Below are 23,719 nucleotides of genomic sequence, written 5' to 3'. Positions count from 1 at the left end.
AAATCATACATACAATGTGTCACTAAGCCTGACCCATCCTATAGTTTTTTCTTTGCTTAGAGAAGAACCAGAGGAGTTTGGGTTGCAGGGAAATGCATATTAATTCCACAGAAGTTAATATCACACAACTCATACCATAACCACACCTCAGTGAGAGTTTTCTTACTCCTTTGCTAGGCAAGCTCCAGAGGGACTAGGGTTTGTGCTTAATATGTATGCAGCAGCTTGGGATTGCTTTCAGATCGACTTCAGCTCCCTTCCCGGCCATTTTTCCCCCTCATGGTCTTAATATTAATCATTTCTGGGGTATAGAATTATTCTTGCAGTAGGTTTGTGGGTGGTTGAAAAAATTTAATAATCCAAGAAACCTCCAAATTTAGGATTTTAGTTTCTCCAGCTTACAAAATTTGCATAATTACTTGTTCTTGCAGCATTTGTGTATCACTCTTCAGATCGTTTTATATGATATGAAATTTCCTGGCAATTCCCCAAGTGCCACCTTATCAGCCTGCCTATGCAGTTATCATCTTCACAGCAATAAAGCAAATAAAAGGATGCAGAGCTGCTCAGTATTCAGATAAGGTAAGCACCAGGCTTTTGAGCTGCTAAAACTCATATTGTGGTGGGGTAACTATATCTCTTCTGTTTTTAAAACTCTATAGAAACCACACAAAGAGGGAAAAATTGTAAGGCTTTCTGAAACTTGGAGGATCAAGGAAATTTACTATTTGCTGGATTTGATGTATTTTTGTCTTTGTGCCAAGCATAAACATCATTAGATAGTCCCTTTTGAGGTGGGTTGATATACTAGTACTCCGATCCATCATATGTTCATATTGCAAATTCAACTCAGCAAATGCAAATTCAATTCAGCAACTGTTCATTGTGTCTTTACTCTGTGCCAGGCTCTCTTTGCTAGAGGCAGAGAAATATTCCTGCCCCTAAGGAGTTGACAGTTTAATGGGGGAGACACAGGCACGTTATCTAAAGGATGTATTACAATCCAGGCTTCTTATGGAAGTGAGAATATAACACTACAGGAGAACCGGGGACGAGGGCTAGTCTTTTGACTGGAGTTGCAGGTAGGCAGCTGAGAGGAATCGCACTTTCGAGCTAGGTCTTGATGGAAGGGAAATAGGGAATGGGTAGTAGAGATGAGGAGACCATTGGAACAAAACCCAGGAAAGAAGGGCAGAAGGGAGGAAAGAAGGAATGACGGGGTGACTGAGGGGTGAAGAGTTGGGGATAGACATGTCAGAGGGCAGGTAGAAAGGTTAAACAGGGCCCATCCAACAAATAGTTAACCGTGGTAAGGAAATGCATAGACAACTTGATTAATCAGAACTATTTCCCATAAGTTCAGAGAGGAAAACTGACTAATAATTCTTGAGTGGGTCAGCTAAGAAGGGAAGACACTGTCCTGATTTAAAACCAAGTCAGATCATGACCAGAAAGAGCTCTTAAATGGCAATTTTTGATAAAGTCCTGGTCACAAGGCACATTCAGGCTTTCTGTTGTGCGTTCTTTTGTTGGTTCATTCATGAGGAGCTAAGCTTACAAGTTCTGGAGCCAAACTGCCTGGATGTGAATCCCAGATGCCTTATCAGCTCTGTGACTTGGCACAAGTTCCTTAAATCCTGTCTCGGTTTCCGAACCTATGAAGTTGTGGTGGGAAGCAAATGGTTGGTGGATGGTAAAGCTCTTAGAACAAGGCCTGGGACAAACGCTTAATAGATGTTAACTACTTTACTCCACCTGTGCACCTGTATTTACATTCCCTGTGTATCAGCACATTCAAAATACTGGGAAAGAAGATGAAGATGACACTACCTTGGTCTTGAGAAAGCTCATAGTTGAGAGGGGTTGACAAATGAGAAATAAATGTTTATCCAACATGGCAAATAAGAAAATAGAGTAACATACACCACACAGACCCTTCAAGGGAGCAGGGAGGAGGGGGGAGGGGGAGAGCTGGGCTGAGGCCAGACTTCAGCAGAGCACAGCAAAGTGCACCCGCCTCAACCCAGCCGAGTCCCACCTTTCAGAAAAGCTTGCTCTTCCATCTGACCTATACTCTCTTGAATTCCCTGCTTTCTTTTCTCGCACAGACAAATTTCCTTTATCTGCATTCCTCAGTTTGGGGAAGGATTCCAATTTCTTCCAGATCTTTGTTTAGGAAAGATAATTGGGTGATTTCACAGGTGACTTTTCAATCCTAGCTTCCTTGAACGGGGGAACCAACTAGCATGTGTGTGATGGTTCAAAGCTGTATGGACCCCAGAAAAGTCTGCTCTTAGAGTTAATCCATTCCTGTGGTAAGGAGGATTTTTTGGTGTGTAGGATCTTAAGATGGTGACCCACTCATTCAGGGCGGGTCTTGAGCATTTTACTGGAGTCCTTTGTAAGGGAATGAAATTCAGACAAAGAGAGAAAGCCAAACAACGAAACCTGGAAGAGAAGGGAGAGACCAGTAGGTGCTACCACGTGCCTCGCCATGTGACAGAGAAGTCCAGGATTGAGGGCAGCCTGTCTTTGAGGAGAAAGCAGCACCCGATAATGCCTTGATTTGGACATTTTTTCATCTCGAGACTATAATCTTATAAGCTGATAAATCCCCTTTGTTAAGAGCCAACCCATCTATGGCATCTGCACTTCAGCCTACCAGACTAGAACAGGGTGTGGGTTATGCTTCTCCTTGGCCAGTGGGAGTAGGAAGGAGACTGTGGGAGCAGTTGGAAGAGGGCAGTCACAAAACAGACGCACGTTTTAGTTAAATTAACAAAGGAATCCCAGGACCTTGGTCAAGATGGAGGGCAGGTTGGGGAGGAGAAGCAGGGATAGGCCGGGGCGGGTTGCCTCCGCTCTTTGGATCTGTGCAGCAGGAGGACATGGCGTTAGTGAACTGGAGGGGAGAGATAAGAAGAAGGGATTTTCTGCTTCTATACTTTGTGTCTACTTATCTGATGCCCCTATTAACCAATGATCCAAATGGGAAAGACCACAGGAAAACGGTGACATTTAGTAAGCTGATTTTTTTTCCTCCAAAGTCCATCATCCTCTCAGGGAGAGCCTGCCATGAAAGGGGTGCCTGAGGAGAAAGCTGGAAAACCTTTGGATCTCCATGGATTTTTGGAAGCTCTTGATTCATTCTATTTCCGGCCCTTTTAATCACCAACCGTAACAATTTGCCGTGTGCAAAGCACCTTAGATGCGTCACTTCACTTAATATTTGCCTCAGCCCTGTAGGGCTGGCTCTGTGGGCTGGGCCATATCCTATTTTTAATTTCACAGATGCCTTTAAGGGAAGCTCATTTTGTCCACAGGTGAGTGGTGGAGCCAGGACTCCACCTGTGTGCCGACCCCAGATCCAAGCCCTTGACCATTTCGCTCCGGGCCTTAGCAAGCCGTTAGCAACATGGACAGCTTACCCCCTTTCCTTTTTCCACAGAAAGTAAACTTGGGTAGATCCCCTTCACAGATGGGATAGGAATAATTCACGATAGGTGATCCTTTACTGATGAGAGCTATGTCCAGAAACAGCCCTTTGATGTCCTCTCCTAAAGGGAAAGAGAAGAGCTTACCAACAGTATGTATTTTGCTGTATATTCAAACACACTCAAAGTTACAGCAGCCTGAGCCAAAGGACCTTTCACTTTTAGAGGTCTGGGGAAAAGTTATCTTCTATTCTTGGTAAAGCAGTGTTGAGGCAATGCTACAGAGGATTCTGATCACAGCCCTGAGAATGAAACAGGGCCCTACATTTGCCTCAGGTAGTCTGCTGCACTCCCCTATCCCGATGCTGGGGCCCCCTAGTGCAATGTCTGATGATCTGGCTTCTAGAATGTCTCAGCTCTATATTCCACATTACAGCAGTGGGACGTGGTCAGAACTACACACACCAAACTCCTGTTGCTGGGCAGATAGTCCACTGAGGTTACAAGGAAGGTACTGGCTGTGCTGCAGTGGTGGCTTCTGATACTCTCTGCTTTTTTCTTTGCTACTCACTTTTATCTTCCTCTCATCCCTCCTTCCATTCCTCTTTTATCTCTCACTTTCTCTCCTCAAATATTTACTGAGCTGTGGCTAGAGTCAGATATTGTGGAAGGTTCTGGAAAAGCAAAGATCCATGAGAGCCCTTGGCCTCTGGGAAAGTTCCCTCCATTCCTTTGGAATGATTCCACATGCTAAGTTTATTAAATCCTTCAACTCCAGTTTTGATAAAACTGTTTTTAAAAAGAAGTTGTTCTAGCAACTACAACAAATATATTGACTGACTATAATGGCACAATCATATGCAAATTAAACAATCAGGTGTTTTTAGCTCATTGACTGAGGGAGAGGGAGAAGACATCACATGTCTTTATTGCTGTGTCCAGGTTTAAAAACTTATATTAGCTATGTGGGAAAAACAAAATGACGCAAATGACAAACCAAGCTGCTGGTAGTAGATTTGTTTGTTGCTGAAATAAGTAGGCACAAGCTCTCTCCTGGTAGACATCAATATACAGGCTCAAAATATGTTCTTTTTTGCTGGGTATACTGATTCCAGGTGTTTATATCGTCCCAATGAGTGCCTAGAGTCTTTTTAGTACAACAGCTCAGCATTAAATGAGAGTTCTCCTCTCTCTGGATATTACCCAGAGAGGGAATTGAAAACAAAGATGGAAATAGAGTTAATTCCAGACAGTGGTGGTATAGAGTAGTTTAGCTAGCCACTGTAATTAATACAACTCGTTGGGTGTGTGGAGCATGGAGGGTCTTGCAATCCTTTATTTCAATTTAATAATTTTTACTTACTCAGAATGATTCCAAACCTAACATTAAGGTTTGGTTTTAATTGTTTGGAACACTGGTCAGCAGAAAAGCCAAAATCTTGTAATGGATCTGCCAAGAAGAAAACAACAGTTCAGCTGTGAGTATATTGTATATGCTGCAAACTCATATTCAAAATTTGCGCCAATTTTTATTTTTTCTACATAAATGAAAACATGATTCAAAAACATACTGGCCCAGCAATTTTTTTATAAGCCCAGGACATTTTTAACCAGCCCCTCCCAGGTTGTCCAAGGTCAACATTGATCTTTATCAGGTTCACTCTCATGTTAGGGTCTCACCTGGGAGAAGAGCATAGTGGCTTGTTGGTGGGTGGGTAGGTTACAGCTCTACTTGTTAAAATTCTCATCATCATTTGAATTTAGTTCCTGAACTTTTGGTATGAAGATTGCTCATTGGGGAAGCAGACTTGGCCCAGTGGATAGGGCGTCCGCCTACCACATGGGAGGTCCATGGTTCAAACCCTGGGCCTCCTTGACCTGTGTGGAGCTGGCCCACACGCAGTGCTGATGCGCGCAAGGAGTGCCCTGCCACGCAGGAGTGTCCCCCGCGTAGAGGAGCCTCATGCGCAAGGAGTGTGCTGCATAAGGAGAGCCGCTTAGCGCGAAAGAAAGTACAGCCTGCCCAAGAATGGCGCCACACACAAGGAGAGCTGACACTGCAAGATGACGCAACAAAAAGAAACACAGATTCCCAGTGCCGCTGGTAAGGATAGAAGCGGTCACAGAAGAACACACAGTGAATGGACACAGAGAGCAGACAACTGGGGGGGGGGGAGGGGAGGGGAAGGGGAGAGAAATAAATAAATAAATAAATCTTTAAAAAAAATAAAATTGCTTATTGATTGCACAGAACATTTCATAAATGTATTTCTTTGTTATTATAGCCACTAAAACAGAGGGAGATAAATGCAGAGTTTCAAAATCAGGACCTAGCTCCATCTCATGCCATCTCATGCAACCCTATTCCCTTCCATCCTATCCCATGTAATTTTTTTTTTCAGAGTCACTATCTGTCAGGCATTGTGTTAGGTATAATATGGACTACACAAATAAACAATATTTATAACGCATTATCCTGCTCGTTCAGAAGGCTCCGATGCTTCCTCTATGCCTCAGAAGAAAGTCCAGAAATGTCCTACTGTCTCTTGTTCCAAATTCCACATTACGAATCCATCCCCGTTCTTGGAGCCTGGGGTGGTCACATGCACATCCAGCAAATTCCCACTGTCATTGATTCGCTCACGCATTTTCTCCCATCCCAAGTGGTCTTACCCCTTTGGCCATCGCTTAAATATTAAGAACTTGCTCCATTTCCATCTTCTTTATGAAGGCTTCCCTAAGAGTTGCCAAGTATTCTTTTGCTTTTCTGAAAAAGTTACCATCTGAAATATTTTTAGAGCATGCAAACATGTATTACTTTATACTTGGCTGTTTGGCTTATCCCACAACACTTAATCTAAACATGAAACTCCTTAAAGACAGGCGCTGGATTTTTGTTTTGTTTTGTTTTCCATTTCCTTTTCCATTATGCTTCCCCCTGGGCCTGAGAGAGGAGAGATCATTTTAACTAAGGGTCTACGCTGTGCTAGCCACTGAGCTATGTACTTTATAAAAAATTTTCCACTTACTTTTCCAGACTTTCCAGGACCTAACACAGAGCCACATAGTCTGGCCCATAGTACACATACCATGAATATTCATAGTGGATGAATGATGTACCATATAGGAAAGCTCTTGTCTCTCAGCACCAAACGCAGCCTTCTGTTCTCTACTTTGTGAAGCTGGGATCTTTGCAATCACATTTCTGCTTTGACATCTGCCAGCAGAGATGACAGAAGGAGATGAGGCAGAAGTTGTCTCCGTCTTGCTCACTCACTGTTCCCTAAGAGTGTCATCCTCTACGGCCCACCACTCTGCAGGAGGAGGCAGTTCCAGTGGCCAGCTCCTTCTGGAACCCCCAGCATCAGCTGAGGCTCAGTTCTGCAGGCCTCTTATGCTTCTGAGATTATAGCATCCCGGAGACTGGTATTTCTTCTTCAGAAGCCTTAGTCTCCATTTCCCAAGACCCTTCCAGTAGGCCTCCAAGCTCTAATAACCCAATCTCTGTTCTCTGTTCTCCCAGCTCTAGGGGTGGTGGCTGCTCCCTCAGTGTCCCTTTTTTGCTTTTGGTGTGTGTGTTGGGGGCAGGGGGGCGGTGAGGGGATTTGTAACAGCTGCTTAACTAATTCCCTATATTAAATTCTCTCTTTTAAAGTAATTGACATGGTCTCTGTTTTCCCCAGACAGAGTCAGATTGATACAACAAATAACAACCTTAAGAGAAAGGTATGATTGTCCACATTTTACAGCTGGGAAAAGGTAGACTCAGAGAGGTTAGATTAGCTTGCCCAGGTCTCAGGACTAGAAGATGTCAGAGAGATGATTCAAACAGAGACTTAATATAAATAAAAGCACTGATAAAAATGCTGCCTGCTATTGCACAGAAGAATTCACAGAGCAGAGGCTCAAATGCGTATGTTTATTATTTGACTTTTGAGATTGCCCAGAATATCGTCTAGTTTCGTGTGCAGGCATATGGCATCTGGTAGGACTGTTTCATAACATATTTCAGTTTCAGCTTTGCTACGAGCTCACATTTGCCATTGATATTGTTCCAGACAGTTTTATCACCCACATCGCTGACCCGGAAGATACATAATTGTCTATGCTATTTGCCATGGGAACGATCCCCAGGCAATTTCAGCCTCTCAAATCTAATGTAGAGGCACTTTTGTTTGATCAAAACTCCTTTGATCTGGTCGCTGATTTTCCTGGAGGAAAAGCCCTCTTTTCTTACACTCATTTTATTCCTTTGTAAGCATCTTTGTGCCATCCCAACATTTTTCTAATTCACGACCTCTATCAGTTTGTGAAATAAAAGCGGGGGTGGGGGGTATGAAGACAATAGCTTTTGCCACATACTTGCATCATAGTATTGAAAAAGATAGGGACATGTAGGAGAGTGCATGCCCCAAATTAATGAATAAATATAAGGTGCATTCTGAGGAAAGATAAAAGAAGCTCAGTATGAATTACTTAGTGAATTAGAATTTCTCTGCATGTTTATCAACATTTTAAAAGATAGATAAGAGGAGTAAACCAAGGGCAGGAGAAGGAAATAAAGAACAAAAGCATTTCCTTGATGCAGGAGAAACATTTATTGTTAGGAAAATATTGTTAAGGAACAAATTCACAAAGAAAGCAATAGGTCTCTTTTCTCTAAAGATGTGTGCGTGTGTGGGTAAAAGCAGAAAGATTGCTTTAAACATGCTTCACAGGTTGGTGATCTTTCCTAGCAATTATTTCAATTCCACATTTGATTGCGATGTTTTTGAGAGTGAGCATGTGGTTTCGGCAAAGGGCGTCAGCTCCTGCCCAGTCCCCAAGTCCATCCTCACAAACTCGTATCCCTCCCTCTATGTAAATGGACTTCCAGGCAGGCACTCAGCCCACTTTGTATTACATTATATGTTTTTATCTACCTTTGTCATCCCTCTACTCGATGCTGTGGAGGTGGGGTCCCCAGCCCCAGGGCCTAGCATATATATCTTAAGATTATCCTAAATTCCCAATAAGTATGTGCTGAAGAATAATGAAGGTTATTGGTAGCAAATTTCTTGAGAACTTTTAAGCGTGGTTCCTTCGCTTTGTCGCTCTTGGCATTTTGGGCCGGATGATTCTTTGCGATGAGGACTGCTGGGTACTTTGTAGGATGTTTAGCAGCATTTTTTGGCTTCTGCCCATTAGAGGCCAGTAGCATCCCCGGCACCCCCAAGTTGTAACAACCAAAAAACGTCTCTAGACATCGTCTCATGTCCCCTGGAGGACAAAAGTCAGCCCTGGTGGAGAACTGCTGCTTTAAAGAATTACTTACTCAATGAGTAGGCTTCACTTGTACTGCAAATGCTTCAGAAACACCCCCCAAATAAAAGGTGGTGGGTTATATTTTTGAAGTAGTTCTTCCATTTTATAAGACTCGACGGGGGGGGGGGGGTGGAGAGGAGAAACTTCCTCTATGGACACTTGCCTCGGGTAATTTTTAAGACCTGTAAATCGAGTGATTGGCATCTGGATCTTCTGAAACCATAAAGCTGAACATTTAATGAGAGTCGGTATTCCAGAGCTTCGATGGCAGCGACAAATATTTCCTCCAGACTCTCCATTGTATAGTGGCCAATGCGTTGAGGAAAGAAGTAAAAACTTCACCATGAAATATAAGCGATATCTCATTTTAAACTTTTTTTTTTTCCCCAGCCTCTCTGTCGTCGCCCCCTTCTTGCCCTCTGTTCTCGTCACCGTCTATTGCTGGAGCCAAAGGGAGGGCAGTAGTTATTGTGAGTGCACCCAGGCTGCCCTCCAAACTGGCCCCATCCCCTTGGGACGTGTGTGCGTGGAAATCAAGCTTCTCTGAACCAACTCTGTAAATCCTGCGGTGGTGGAAAACACGCTCCGGGAAGGCAGCCAGCAGCAGCTGAATTGCATACTGGAGGCTGCAGCAACCAATCCATTCCCCAGGGCAGCTTCCTTGCACATTCGTGGAGGAGAGTAGACTTGGGCAAATGCTCAGGGCTTAAAGTGAGCAGGGGCTCCACAAAGCTCAGCTCCCGCACCATTTTTTTTTGTGCTGAGCTCAATTAATGCTCTGCATACTCTCTTGGGCTGGGCTAGAACCAGGCGGTGGTCCAGGAGAGGAGGAAAAAGAATGTTTGCCTTGGTAACATCTAGCCAGTGTTGAGCTTTCCACTGCGATCAGCGGGAAGAAAACAAAACCCAGCAGCACAGCCTTGGGAGCTGCAGTCCCTCCCCAAAGGCCGGTGGGAGGCTGTGGGAAACCTGATGGCTCCCCGGGGCAGGGCTGTGCTGCGCCCTCCTGCTCAGTTTGGTTTTAGGCAAATCATTGTGCTTACATGGACGTCACCCTAAATCCTGGTGTGCGTGGATGGAGCACAACCCCTGCAGCTTCTGTTCTGCCAGTTGGGTGACTTGAGGGATAGAGGGGTGGGGGCAGCTCTCATATGGTAAACAAATCCCCTTTTTCAGATTTCGTAGCTATGCTTGAGTTTTTTTTTTTTTAACTTTTTATTTTGAAATGATTATAGACTCATGGGAAGTTGCAAAAAGGGCACAGAGCAGTCCATGCATCCTTCACCCAGTTCTATGGCTTGGATTTTAAAAACTGTGGCCAAGTCAGTGAAGCGCTGGCTTCCCTGCTCTTGCGGGAGGGCAGAATTCTTTCACCAGCGTTACCATGGAAAGGGCAGGTACCCCTCCAGCCTGAGCCCCACCGCCTTCCCCACCCACCCCATCGACTTGTCCAGGTCCCTTTCTGCTCCGGGAAGGTTGTGTCTTTGTGTCTCTTCTTTTTTCTCCTTCTTTCTCTTTTTCTGCCCCCCTCCTCCTATATTTAGGTCAGGCTACACGGTGAGACTCAGAACACTGACTTTTCTTCTAACACAACTTAACCCTGGGGTTCAATCTCTGGAAACCCACATTACTTTAAGAGCTACGATTGTGTCTCCTTCGTGCCGTTGGTAGAAAACAGACCTACTCTAGAAGGGTGTTATATTATTACAAAACAAAGTTCATAGCAGTGCTTCCCTTGAAAAAAGTCACACCCTATGTTTGACTTCTTCCTTTAGGTTAATATTACACAATCAAATAATACACTCGGTAAAAGATGCATGTATACTCAAAGTCGCTTGTTTTGTAGTCGACATAGATTTATTGATTGCCTCCTAGGTGCAAGGCAAGTCTTCTATGGATTTACCGCGCATCACGTGGCTTAGCCACTCTTCATTTTAAACACGATTTTAGTGGGAGTGTTACTACACATTCTTTCAACAGTATTTACTGTCTAATATGTGTCAGGCACTGCTAGCTGTGGGGAGAACAAAGTGGCAAAAAGTCTATACGAGACCAGTTTCCCACAGCTCTGTGGCTGCTTAAGTGACCAGACGAGTGGGGCTTCAGGAAAACGTGCCTCTTCTGTTTGGTTGCCATGGTTGTTTCGCTTGTTATTAATCTGGAGCCCACCCATGCCTCAGGTTGCTGGCTCAGTAGGGCTGCTATGACAAATACCTCACAATGGTTGGCCTAAGCAACAGGAATTTATTGTCTCATGATTTTGGAGGCCAGAAATCCAAATCAAGCTCTTAAGAGGCAGTGCTTTCTTCCAGAGTCTATAGCATTCTAGTGCTGACTTGCCACAAGCCTTGAGGTTCCTCGGCTCGCCTCCCGGCCTCCCACACAGGGGAATCTGCTGCATTCTCATGGCTTCTTCTGGTTTCTGGGTTGTACCGAGTGAGCCTGCATTTCCTTTCTTTATAAAGCCTCCAGTCACCTGGATTAAGGCCGGTCTGGTTCAATCTGGCATTATCTAAATAGGATATTCCAAGACCCTATTCACTGACGAGACCACACCTAAGCTAATAATAGCTCCTTCAAAGGTGTTATTTACAAATGGGTTCACACCCACAGGAAAGTGAAGGAAAACCTGAAGGTGTCTTTTTGTGGGGGACATCCATCAATCCCCAACAGAGCCATCTGGAACAGAAAAACTTTAAAAAGTGAGCCTGCTGTTCTTTCATATGGAAGATTCGCCTTTAGGATCTGCCTCTCCTACATCTGAAGGGTACAGACTTGAATTTTACTTATAGGCCATTGTAGCAGTTTGAAATGGTTATGAATTCCAAAAATAGCTATTGGATTATGTTTGTAATCTGGTCTGTACCTGGGCATGACTGAGTTATGACTGGGGCTTTGATTGGGCCACGTCATTAGGGCATTGAGTCGGGACTCACAGATAAAAGGCATGGCAAAGGACAGAGTTGGGGGCTTTTGGTGTTGGAATTTTGATGTTGGAGTTTGATGCTAGAAGCCTTAAGCTGGAACCCCAGGAAGTAAGCTCACAGAGGAGAGAGAAGCCAGCTCCAGGAAGAGAGAAACCCTGAGCCCAGAGAGAAGTACAACCCTGGAAGGGAGGAACCCAGGAAGCCTGAACCCTTGCAGCCATCTTGCTCCAACACGTGAAAATAGACTTTGGTGAGGGAAGTAACTTATGCTTTATGGCCTGGTATCTGTAAGCTCCTATCCCAAATATATACCCTTTGTAATGCCCAGCAGATTTCTGGTGTTCTGCATTAGCATTCCTTTGGCTGACTAATTCAGCCGTCTACTGTAAGAGATTCCCTTCTACATACAATCCTTTACTTGGGAATCACAGGAACCAGATCCGTGTGCAGTGACACAGAGACAGACCATGATATACCTGTCACATTTCCTTTCTACATTTTCTTCACGTCTGCTTATCTTTTGAAGGGAGGACAAGAACAGGGCATGATGGAACAGAGAGGCTTACTTGACGGTGTGTGTAGATGTGAAGATGAACTCTGTGACTCTTCTTTAAATGCTGGGCGTGCTGACAAGGAATACCTTCCTGTTTTAGTTTGCTAAGCTGCTCGAAGCAGATACCACAAAATGTGTTGGCTTTAACCATGGGAATTTATTACCTTACAAGTTTACAGTTTGAGGCTGAGAAAAATGTCAAAATCAAGGCCTCATCAAGTGATACTTTCTTTCTAAAGCCTGGCTGCCAGTGCTCCTGGACTCTTCTGTCACATGGCAAGGCACATGGTGGCATCTGCTGGTCTCTCCTTTCTCTTCTAGGTTTTGCTGTTTTCAATTTCTTGTTTCCATGGGTCACTCTCTCTCTCTCCCCTCCCCTCCCCTCCATATTTATGCCATTTATAAAGAACTCCAGTAAGAGGATTAAGACTCACCCTGGGCTAGGCCTTAACAGAAGAAACCTAACCAAAATGCTCTACCAAAAATAGGTTTACACTTATAGGAATGGATTAGCTTTAAGAACATGATTTAAGAACATGGTTTCAAGTCATAACAGTATCCTTATTTTCAAAATAGTTAACTGGGTATGATTTAAAAGAAAAAGCTAAGGTATTTGTTGTTAGCTCCTGGTACCATGGAAAACAATGGACAAGTGAGCAGGTATTGGTAACCTGGGTGGTAGATGCGTCTGAAACCAGCCCTGTCTTTGCTCATTTATAGAACTGTATTTGAACCAAATGTACCAAGAAGACCTAAAACACATTTGGGGAGGTGGATTTGGCTCAACTCATAGAGTGTCTGCCTACCACATGGGAGGTCCAGAGTTCAAACCCAGGGCCTCTTGACCCGTGTGGTGAGCTGGCCCACATGCAGTGCTGATCTGTGCAAAGAGTGCCATGCCACTCAGGGGTGTCCCCCATGTAGGGGAGCCCCACGCACAAGGAGTGTGCCCTGTGCAAAAAAAGGCAGCCTGCCCAGGAGTCGTGCTGCACACACGGAGAGCTGATGTAGCAAGATGATGCAACAAAAAAAGAGACCCAGATTCCTGGGGCTGCTAACAAGAATAGAAATGGACACAAAAGAACACACAGCAAATGGACACAGAGAGCAGAAAACTGGGAGGAGGAGGGAAGAAGGGGAGAAAAAAAAAATCTTAAAAAAAAAAGGTATTTGACTTATCGATCTTCTCACCAGCCTCATGAGTAGCCAGAGCATCAGGTCTTTCTTTGTGTGTGTGTTTTTTTTTCTCTCCCCTTGCCCCCCTTCCAGTTGTCTATTCTCTGTGTCTATTTGCTGCATGTTCTTCTTTGTCTGCTTCTGTTGCTGTCAGCAGCATGGGAATCTGTGTCTCTTTTTGTTGCGTCATCTTGTCGTGTCAGTTCTCCGTGTGTGTGGCACCATTCCTGGGCAGGTTGCAATTTCTTTCGCTCTGGGCAGCTCTCCTTATGGGACACACTCCTTGCGTGTGGGGCTCCCTACGTGGGGACACCCCCGCGTGGCGTTGCACTCCTTGCACGCATCAGCATGGTGCGTAGGCCAGCTCCACATGGGTCAAGGAGGCCCAGGATTTGAACGGCGGACCTCCCATGTGGTAGACGGATGCCCTAACCACTGGTCCAAGCCCGCTTCCTAAGTGTCAGGTCTTAACATCCCTGCTTTGCAACAAGAGAGACAAGTGACCTTCCAAAGGTGTCCAGACCCAGCATGCTTTGTACTGCCTTCTGTGTGGCTCTCAGCTCTCATGGCTGTGTGTAAGAGAGGACTTGTATGTGAGGTGGTGCAACTAAAGGAAAGAAGCAGAGCTGGGGACAGAGCCCAAATGAGTCCAAGCACATATTCCAAGGCCCTGCTCCTCTGAAGCTTCTCATTGGTTACAAGGAAGGACAAGATGAATCCAGCTTCCCCATTTCACTAGGACTGTTTCCAAGCACAGGTCACTGTGACTCTGCAAAGGGGCAGCTGAAGACAATGCAGAGGCCTTAGAATCTAAGTGATTTCAGTTTTCACATCTATAAAATGAGAATAATTACAGGGATACCTTGTTTTATCATGGTTTGCTTTACTGCGCTTTGCAGACATGGCATTTTTTTACAAATGGAAGGTATGTAGCAACCTAGTGTCAAGCAAGGCTGTGGGTACCATTTTCCAACAGCATATGCTCACTTAATTAAAACTGTCACATTTTAATTAAAGTTTGTACATTTTTTAAGACACAATGCTGAAAATGTCTATGCACTCTGAATATGTCTATGCACACTGAATATTCTACAGTATAGTACAAACCCAATGTTTATATGGGAAACCAGAACATTTGTGTGACTCACTTTATTGCCATATTAATTTTGTTACAGCAGTCTGGAACTGAACCTGAAATATCGAGGTATGCCTGTATAGCTCCCTTTGTGTATTTTTGGTGGTTATTGTTTGTTTTTTTGTAGGAATCCAGAGGAATAATATATGAGAAACACCTACTCCAGTGTTAGGCACATAGTAACACTCAATAATTGAGCCAAAAAAAAAAAAAAAAAAAGAGAGAGAGGGTGGATTCTGAGAGAAGGGCAAAATTGACATTGCAGAAAATGAAAGCAAGACTTTTTAAAAAAATTCTTTTTTAATGTAAGAGCACTCAAAGATAATTCAGGTAAATTCAGTAGATAGTTCTTAAGTAAAACCTGGATACCCTGGCCCTTGAGATAAGAGAAGGGTTGTACTGAACACGATCCAATGGCTGGGCATGGTCTACGGCACTGGTTCTTGAACTTGGCTGCACGTTGGAATCATCTGGGGAGCTTTTAAAAACCACCAACACCGAGACTCTGTGGGAAGCAGTTTGGCAGTTCCTCAGAAAGTTAAATACTGTATAGAATTACCAAATGCCCCGGTGTGGCAGTTTGGTACTGTTGATGAATTCCAAAAATAGATTTTGGATTGTGTCTGTAAACTGGTCTGTTCCTCTGAGTGTATTAGATTGTATTAGATTCAGAGGTTTCACTTTTACTTTATTAAATCAAGATTAGGGCTTTTATCTGACTATGCCCCCTTTGTGAGCAATGTAAATGGATGCTCAACCAAAGACAGGGAAGTAAATACACAGACAAGGAGAACGCAGAGTTTAGTTTGGGACGCTGGAGCCCCAGGGAGAGAGACAAGCCTTGAACAAACAAAATGTGATATATACACGTAATGGAGTATTATTCAGTCATAAAAGGGAATGAAGTGCTAGTATATGCTACGACAGAGATGAAACTTCAAGACACCATGTTGAGTAAAATAAGCCAGACACAAAAGAGCAAATAGTGTATGATCTCACCGACAGGAAGTTATTAAAATAAGCTTATTCGCAGAGTCAGAATCTAGAATACAGGTTTCCAGGGGAAGGGGAGGGGGTGTGGAGTGACGAGTTAATGCTTAATTGGGACAGAGTTTTTTGGGGGGATGATGGAAAAGTTTTGGCAATGGATGGTGGTGATGGTAGCACAATATTGTGACTATAGGTGACACCACTGAATTCTATATTGGAAAGTAGTTAAAATGGGAAATTTTAGTTGCATATATGTTACCAGTATAAAAGCAAAACAACAACATAGAACTATCCAATACAAAGAATGAACCCTAATGTAAACTATGGATTATAGTTAATTATATAGTTATAATAGTGTTGTTTTATCAGTTATAATAAAAATACCACATGAATGCAGATTGTTAATAGTAGGGAAGACTTCATGTATGAGAAGGGTGCATAGGAATTCTACTTTCTGCATGATTTTTTCTGTAGACCAATAACGGCTCTAATTAAAAAAATAAATTTTAAATGCCAAGAAAACATACCCCCTCCCCCCCAAAAAAACACAAAAAACCAAAGAACCAAAAAACACCTGAGCTCCTGATTTAATAGGTCTGGGTGAAACCTGGGCATCAGAAGTTTTAAAAGCTCTCCAGGTAACTCTCTTGCATGGCCTAGTTTGAAAATCACTGTTACAAACCACACCAAGTTTTTGACTAATGCCTTGGGTGTACAATCATTAGCTTGGCTCATAGATTCTGCATTGCTCCAGGCTCAAAGTTTAGCCCCTCCCTAGAGTTCCTAAGAACTCTCCTTACATATTATTTCATGGTTTTGATAGGATTTATGAAGATTTAGGGGGTTTCAAGGAGCTATAACCTCCCCCCACGTTGCTTTCTTCTGTTCCTGGCTCTACCCTTAATTCTTTTCTCATCTCTATAACTTCTTCTTTCTTCAGAGAAAGAACTAAATGCTTCCCCTTGTCTCAGTGCTGACTTGGACTCACACCCAAGCCTCCTGGAACCTCTACCCAAGCAGCTTGTCAAGGAATTCTTTCAGGAAAGGCAGGTCTCTGCTTCCACAGAACTTTTTTGAACAGCCCCTTGGAAAGGAAAGTTTCCTCTATTTCACTTCATGAGCATCAACTATACATACACTATGCAGGATACGGAGGGGTTTGAGATGGGAGCTCAAAGACGAAGAGGTTAGAGCTAAAAAGATGAACCGTGAGAGCTAGCAAGGGTTGGGAGCATAACACAGGACACGTCCATCAACAACTCCCAAGGTAGAGAAGAATGAGGAAGAGCCAGCAGTGTTTTGGCAGACGTGTGTGGGAGATGTGGGGCTGGGTGAGCCTGGGAGAGAGACCTGAAAAGCCCAGGCTTGCTCAGGACTCCTGGTCTACCTGCTGGGCTCACTCAGAGCGCCACCTTAGGCAGACAGCAACGTAAGCAATCCCTGAAATTAAACAATCAAACAAACAAACAAACAAAAAACCCAAAAGGGGTGGGGCTTGTAATGATAAATAAGACATTTGGGGCTTCATAAAAGAAATAGGACACCAGAAGCATCCTTTCCAGCCCAGTCAGATTGATCTTTGTTCATAAAGTTGGCCAGTGTTCACCCGCTCGGGATCTCTGCGTATCAGTTTTGCTGTGGCGGGGACTTGGGTAGAGTGTTATATTGAGTCCCTGGTGTATCCTCACAAACATCCACTGCCTGTAGGGGTAAAGCATCATCTTTGTGTCCCAAACACTATGTTTCTTTTCCAGAGTCTGCCTCTGCTCTTGGGCACAGGGGCAGAAATAGCCTTCTCTTTTTTGGAGGGAGGTAGAAGAATTCTACACTCTACACTCTTTAAGCAATCTCTCCTTAAGAATTTTAAACTACAAAAAAGCTTTTACTATTTCTTAGTTCTTCACCCTGACAATACTTTGTTTGGTTCACTGTACTGTATGAGAAATGCTAGAAAAATGTTTTCTGAGTGAATGAAGGAATGTCAGTAAACAATCAGACAGAGGGACCATAAGGGACCATATCCCCTTAGCAGAATTATTCTGAATTTTGGAAATTGCCCATCTGCTCCTTTATCTCCTCAAATGTTTTGCCAACACACTTCTGAACCTCAATTTGTTCTTTCCTGTACTAGGGGAATTAAAGATCACCTTTCTTCTCAGAATAGTCACTGCTCAGGCTCAGGGGTAAATGTTCCTGCAGTTAGATTACATTTGAGACATATATGAAGTCAGAACAGATATCAGAACATAGCAGCAATCTGATTTTTCCTATTTTTGGTAGATGCAGAGAAAATAGAGGGAGATAGGCTAATTTGCCATGGTTTACTGGGTGCTTTAGCTTGCTAAAGGCTGCCAATGCAACATACCAGAAGTGGGTTGGCTTTTACAATGGAAATTTCTTGGGTTAAAAGCTTATAGTTCTGAGGTTGGGAAAACGTCCAAATCCAGGCATCATCAGAGATGCTGTCTCCCTGAAGTTTGCCTGCTGATGATCCTGGACTCCTACTACAGGGCAAGGCACAATGGTGGCCCTGAAGTTTCAGCCTTCTCCAGGTCTCATCACTAGCTCTGCGTCGGGCTCCTCCACCTGTAGCTTTTCTTTCCCCCAGGTTCCTTGATTTCTCTAGACTTTCCTCTACCACTGCAGCCTTTTCCCGCCCTGTGCCTGTGGCTTTCATTCCTCCACATATAAAGGACCCAGTCACAGGATTAAGACCTGCCCTGGGCCATGCCCTACTGGAAAAATCTGGTCAAATGGCCCTTAACTGATGTGATCTAATCAAAGGTTCACAATAGGTTCACTTTAAAAACAAAACTTTTTGGGGCCTACAAAAGACTCAAATCAACACAATGAGACAATTACAAATATATTTTTTAAAAGATTTACTTATTTTATTTATTTCTCTCCCCTTTCCCCCCACCCACCCCAGTTGTCTGTTCTCTGTGTCTATTTGCTGCGTGTTCTTCTTTGTCCACTTCTGTTGTTGTCGGCGGCACGGAAATCTGTGTTTCTTTTTGTTGTGTCATCTTGTTGTGTCAGCTCTCCGTGTGTGCGGCGCCTATTCCTGGGCAGGCTGCACTTTCTTTAGCACTGGGCAGCTCTCCTTATGGGGTGCACTCCTTGTACGTGGGACTCCCCTACATGGGGGACACCCCAGTGTGGCACGGCACTCCTTGTGAGCATCAGCACTGTGCGTGGGCCAGCTCCACACGGGTCATGGAGGCCCGGGGTTTGAACCTTGGACCTCCCATGTGGTAGATGGATGCCCTAACCACTGGGCCAAGTCCACTTCCCTACAAACATTTTTTAAAAATTCATTTTTTAAAAATATTACATTAAAAACTATGAGGTCCCCACACACCCCCCACAGCAACACTCTCCCCCATCATCATGACACATCCATTGCACCTACAAACATTTTTGAACCCCTTTTTTGGTGCTGAAAACTGTACTAGGCAATAGGGAAAAAAGATTATTTAGTTTTAGACATAGCCCCCTGACTTTTCATTTTTTTACATCAATCTTGAACTTATTTTTTAAAATCATTTGACAACTGCAATAGAATAGAATTGTGTGCTGTTTTCACCCTTTGTAGTCTTTGCATTTCATTCATTTAAAACATTATCCTCAGAAGCATTTCCAAAAATGTTCGACAGACAGCTAAATGTGCCCACGATATACAAGAAAAAGAAATAAAAGTTAAGAACTCCTATTTTTGGCATTACATCAGTTAAGAATTCAGCAAACAAGGTTCTGCAACTTGGGCAATAAAAGACCATTGGCAGGGGAGCAGATACGGCTCAAGCAATGGGGTGCCCGTCTCCCACACGGGAGGCCCCGGGTTTGGTTCCCGGTGCCTCCTAAAGAAGAGGAGAAGACGATGAGCAGACCAACAAGGGAGCCGTCTTGGGGTGGGGGTGGGGGAGGATAAACTATTTGTAATTCTGTGACTGTTGGGGTTAGGAAGAGTTTCTGCTGTCACCATGTGTCCTCATCTTGCAGGGAGAGCCCCGACTTACTGGCTTTGCTGCACATAAACATTCTTCCCATCACATGGAACTAAATGACCGCAGCACTGATCCCTACAGTTTGACAGGGGAATCACTGTATCCTTTGATGGATACACCCTCCCCGCACCTACCGCCCAAACCAACAAATCCAGCCCTGTCTCACTTTTCTTCAGGCGCCCCCAGGGACAGCAGCTTCTACTTAACCCAGAAATTAAATCAGGGTGATGGCTGGCAGTCACCCTGCTCCACTGAGTTTCTGTTTCCTCCCCTGCATGATGAGAATGTGGTCTCATTAGAGGCTTTTAAAATCCCTTCTGGGGCCAGCCAGCTTTTAGATTGCCCCGGAGACCAGGGTTTCTGGGGCACAGGCCTGTGTGTCCAGTATCTACACAAGAAAGATGCAGGGCCTTAGGCTCAGGGGCTACAGGCATGACTTTTTTTTTTTTTTTTTTAACTTTTTATCTAGAAATAATGATTAACTCACACAGGAAGTAGCAAAAAGAGTAGAGAGAGGTCTGGTGCACCCTTCACCCGTGACCCAGCTTCCCTGGCATGGCAGCCTCTTACATAACTGCAGTGCAACATCAAAACCAGGGAACTGAGGTTGGGACGACCTGCAGAGCATATTCTGATGTCACCAGCTTTAACCTGCCCTCATCTGCGTAAGTGTGCGTGCACCCGTGTGTGGAGTCCTGTGCGGTTTATCACCGGGAGCCGCCACCGCCTTCAGGACACAGAGCTGTTCCATCACCACAGGGGATCCCTGGAGCTGCCCCTTTGGTAACCACCCTTCACCCCCATCCCTAACCCCTGACATCCACTAATCTGTTCTCTGTTTTTTTTTTTTTTTATCATTTTGAGAATCTCGTATAAATGGAGCTGTACAGTAGGTCACCTTTTGAAATGGGCTTTTTTCAATCAACATAATGATCGTGAGATCCATCCAGGCTGTTCTATGGACCAGTAGTTCATTTCTTTTCATTGCTGAGTAGTATTCCATGGTGCGTGTGTACCTCGGTTTATTTAACCACTCACCCACGGAAGGACATGGACCAGTTTGGGGTTATTATAAATAAAGCTGTTTTTTTTTTTTAAAGATTTATTTTTATTTATTGATTTATTTCTCTCCCCTTCTCTCCCTGCTGATTGTCTGCTCTCTGTGTCCATTCGCTGTGTGTTCTTCTGTGTCCGCTTGTATTCTTGTCAGCGACACTGGGAAACTGCATCTCTGTTTTCTTGCGTCATCTTGCTATATCAGCTCTCCGTGTGTGCGGCACCATTCCTGGGTAGGCTGCAATTTCTTCGCATGGGGTGGCTTTCCTTACAGTGCACACTGCTTGCACATGGGGCTCCCCTATGTGGGGGACACCCCTGCGTGGCAGGGCACTCCTTGCACGCATCAGCACTGCACGTGGGCCAGCTCCACACGGATCAGGAGGCCCTGGGTTTGAACCCTGGACCCCCTGTATGGTAGGCGGATGTTCTATCAGTTGAGACAAATCCACTTCCCAAATAAAGTTGTTTTGATGTTATGGCAAGACTCCCTCTTGAAATGAGAAGTGGTTCAAACAGCGGATGCAGTGAGGGGCATGCGCAGCAGTTACTGTATTTTTATAATGTCACTACAGAGTGGGGGATGGGGACAGGTGCGTCACCGTGGTCACCGTCCTGACTTAGCCACCCCTTTCTTCTCAGCCTGCGTTCAGGGCCCCTGAGGCAATTCTGGCCACATTCCTTCATACCTTGGTCTGAAGATCAAATCTTTTTTTTTTTTTGAACACAAGCCTTAATTCTTGAGATTGTTCCCAAAGGCTTTCTAGGATGAGAGCCACTTAACATCTTCTTCCCCTCGGTACTGCTCTCCCCACACGTGTGGAGTGGTAATGAATTATCCACTGCCGCCTCTGATCCCCGCCTTGGACCCACGAGAGAAAATCCAATTTATGCTTTTCCTAGGAAGCCATGCTGCTGAAAGGGCTGGCATCTAGAGAGCCTCGTCTTTCCTGTGAACATGTCAGCAAAGGGACCGGGGAGTCAAACTGCTTCTGAAATGTGATGACCCTTGATGAAGGATGAGTGAGCAGAGACGCACTTGGTTTCAGGAAGATCGCAGCTCTCCTTCTCTGCCAGGGAATGGGAGGCAGGAGAAGCCGGCTCTACCTAAAGGTACCGTGGAGATTTCCTGAGGAAGCCACGTGCATGCCCGACGGGCCTGTCCACCAGGTGTCTTGAACAGAAGTCCAGGAAGCAGAATTCCCTGTTCCCAGGACGGTTTCACCACCTCAGACCCTGCATCTCCTACAGCATCGAGGTGGAGCCAGGAGCGCTCCGTGGAGATTCCAGCTCTGCAGTAAAAATCTTCCGGACAGAAAGGAGGGAGCTGTTTCCCTGGGAATCTGCATTTCCCATTGGCACGTGAGTCCTTTAAGTAACAGATCATCAGGGAGTAGGAAATGGCGGGTATGAATGCTAGAGACTGCGAATGCCTACAGGCCGATGCTGGAGGAGAAAAGGGCCAGCTGCCGTAGGCTTGGGTCCTCAGCCAGCAAAATAAATTCCTAACCAAGGAAAGGACCTGTTTCCCTGCTTCCCAAATCAACAAGGCCAAATCAACAGTGCGAATGGAAACATTACAAGGCAAAACTGGTGAAACTGGAGTAGCTGCTCTAAGTACCTTTGCCCAGACTTAAGCTTCTAAAAAGTGGAGAAAGAAAAGTCCTGGAGCTGGGAAACATTTTCTGATATGAAGAGACATAAAAAACAGATATTCACAGTGGTTTATAGTTGTAAACAATTGGAAGTAATCTAAATATGCAAGTGTAGGTCATACATGTACTTTTTCTAAAAATATAAAAAGAATCATATAGATGGTAACAAAATAATGAGTATAATTAACACTGCTGATTTAGAAAAGTGATTGTGGCTGAAAGGGGTAGTAGTCTAGTTAATGTCAATTGAAAGAAAGCTAGAGGATAATTGAGGGACCGTTTATAATATAGTGATTTCAGTGGTGGATGATGACGTTAGTTAACAGTACAAATACAGGGAAGTGGAAGTAGCTCAACTGATAGCGCATCCGCCTACCATATGGGAGGTCCAGGGCTCAAACCCAGGGCCTCCTGGCACATGTGGTGAGCTGGCCCACGCGCAGTGCTGCTGCGCACAAGGAGTGCCGTGCCACGCAGGGATGTCCCCCGCGTAGGGGAGCCCCACGTGCAAGGAGTGCGCCCCTCAAGGAGAGCCGGCCTGTGTGAAAAGTGCAGCCTGCCCAGGAGTGGTGCTGCATGCATGCAGAGCTGACGCAGCAAGATGACGCAACAAAAGAGACACAGATTCCTGGTGGTGCCGAGAATGCAAGCGGACACAGAGCATACAGCGAATGGACACGAGAGCAGACAACGTGGGGAGGGGGCATGGGGAGAGAAATAAATAAAAATAAATCTTAAAATAAACAAACAGTACAAATACAAGAATGTACTTCTTTTACTAGATGTTAAGAATATGTAGATACATGAGAAAAATACAACTCAGGTAACACAGACTATAGTATACAGTGATACTGTAGTATTTTTACAGCAATGACAAAGGAGGCACTGTATCAGTGCTAAGGGTCAATAATGGGATATAAAACGGGGTATAAGATTTTTCCTTTTGGATTAATGAATATGTTCTGCAGTAGAATGAGCTGATTGACAGCACAACTCTGTGATGAAACAGAGCCACTGAGTGTGCACTTTGGGGTGGATGGAACAAGGCAGGGACCATATAACACAGCGAACCCCATGGTGAATAATGGATTGTGGTTAACAGTAAAATGTGAGAACCTTCTCTCATGAACAGTAACAAACATGCAATACTCATACATCGTGTTAATAATAGGATGGTTTGTGGGAAAAACACACCACCTATAAGCTATGGTCTATAGATAGCTGTAATATGAGGATGTTCTTTCATCACTTGTAACAATTGTGTCACAACAAGGTAAGGTGGAGGTGGTGGGGCAATGTAGGGTATGCATCGATGTATGGTTAACTGACAACTTCTCAAAAAAATTTAAAAAAGAATCACATTGAAAGACAGCAAGCTGCCTTGAAAATTAAGATGGGAAGCCTGGCTTCGGATTAATAAATGAGAACAGTGCACCTGCCAAATAGCCACAGCCTTCCTGCTCCCCTCTGACCCCACACACA

At 44.4% G+C, this 23,719-nt stretch overlaps 1 protein-coding gene across 1 annotated transcript in view; it reads right to left on the bottom strand.

Moving 5' to 3' along the window:
- The window catches only part of LY86 (lymphocyte antigen 86), a 73,241-nt gene that overhangs the window by 29,479 nt on the left and 20,043 nt on the right, over positions 1 to 23,719 (bottom strand). The window contains exons 2-3 of the mRNA XM_058285192.2: positions 4,798 to 4,884; positions 3,429 to 3,557 (exon numbers count right to left, since the gene is read on the bottom strand). Coding sequence (XP_058141175.1) covers positions 3,429 to 3,557; positions 4,798 to 4,884 — 216 coding nt within the window. The remainder of the gene's footprint in view (positions 1 to 3,428; positions 3,558 to 4,797; positions 4,885 to 23,719) is intronic.

The sequence above is a fragment of the Dasypus novemcinctus genome, chromosome 22, assembly GCF_030445035.2.
Source record: "Dasypus novemcinctus isolate mDasNov1 chromosome 22, mDasNov1.1.hap2, whole genome shotgun sequence".
In the NCBI taxonomy this organism is placed as follows: domain Eukaryota; kingdom Metazoa; phylum Chordata; class Mammalia; order Cingulata; family Dasypodidae; genus Dasypus; species Dasypus novemcinctus.
The sequence above is the reverse complement of the archived record's forward strand: the minus strand, read 5'-3'. Positions and strand labels throughout refer to the sequence as shown.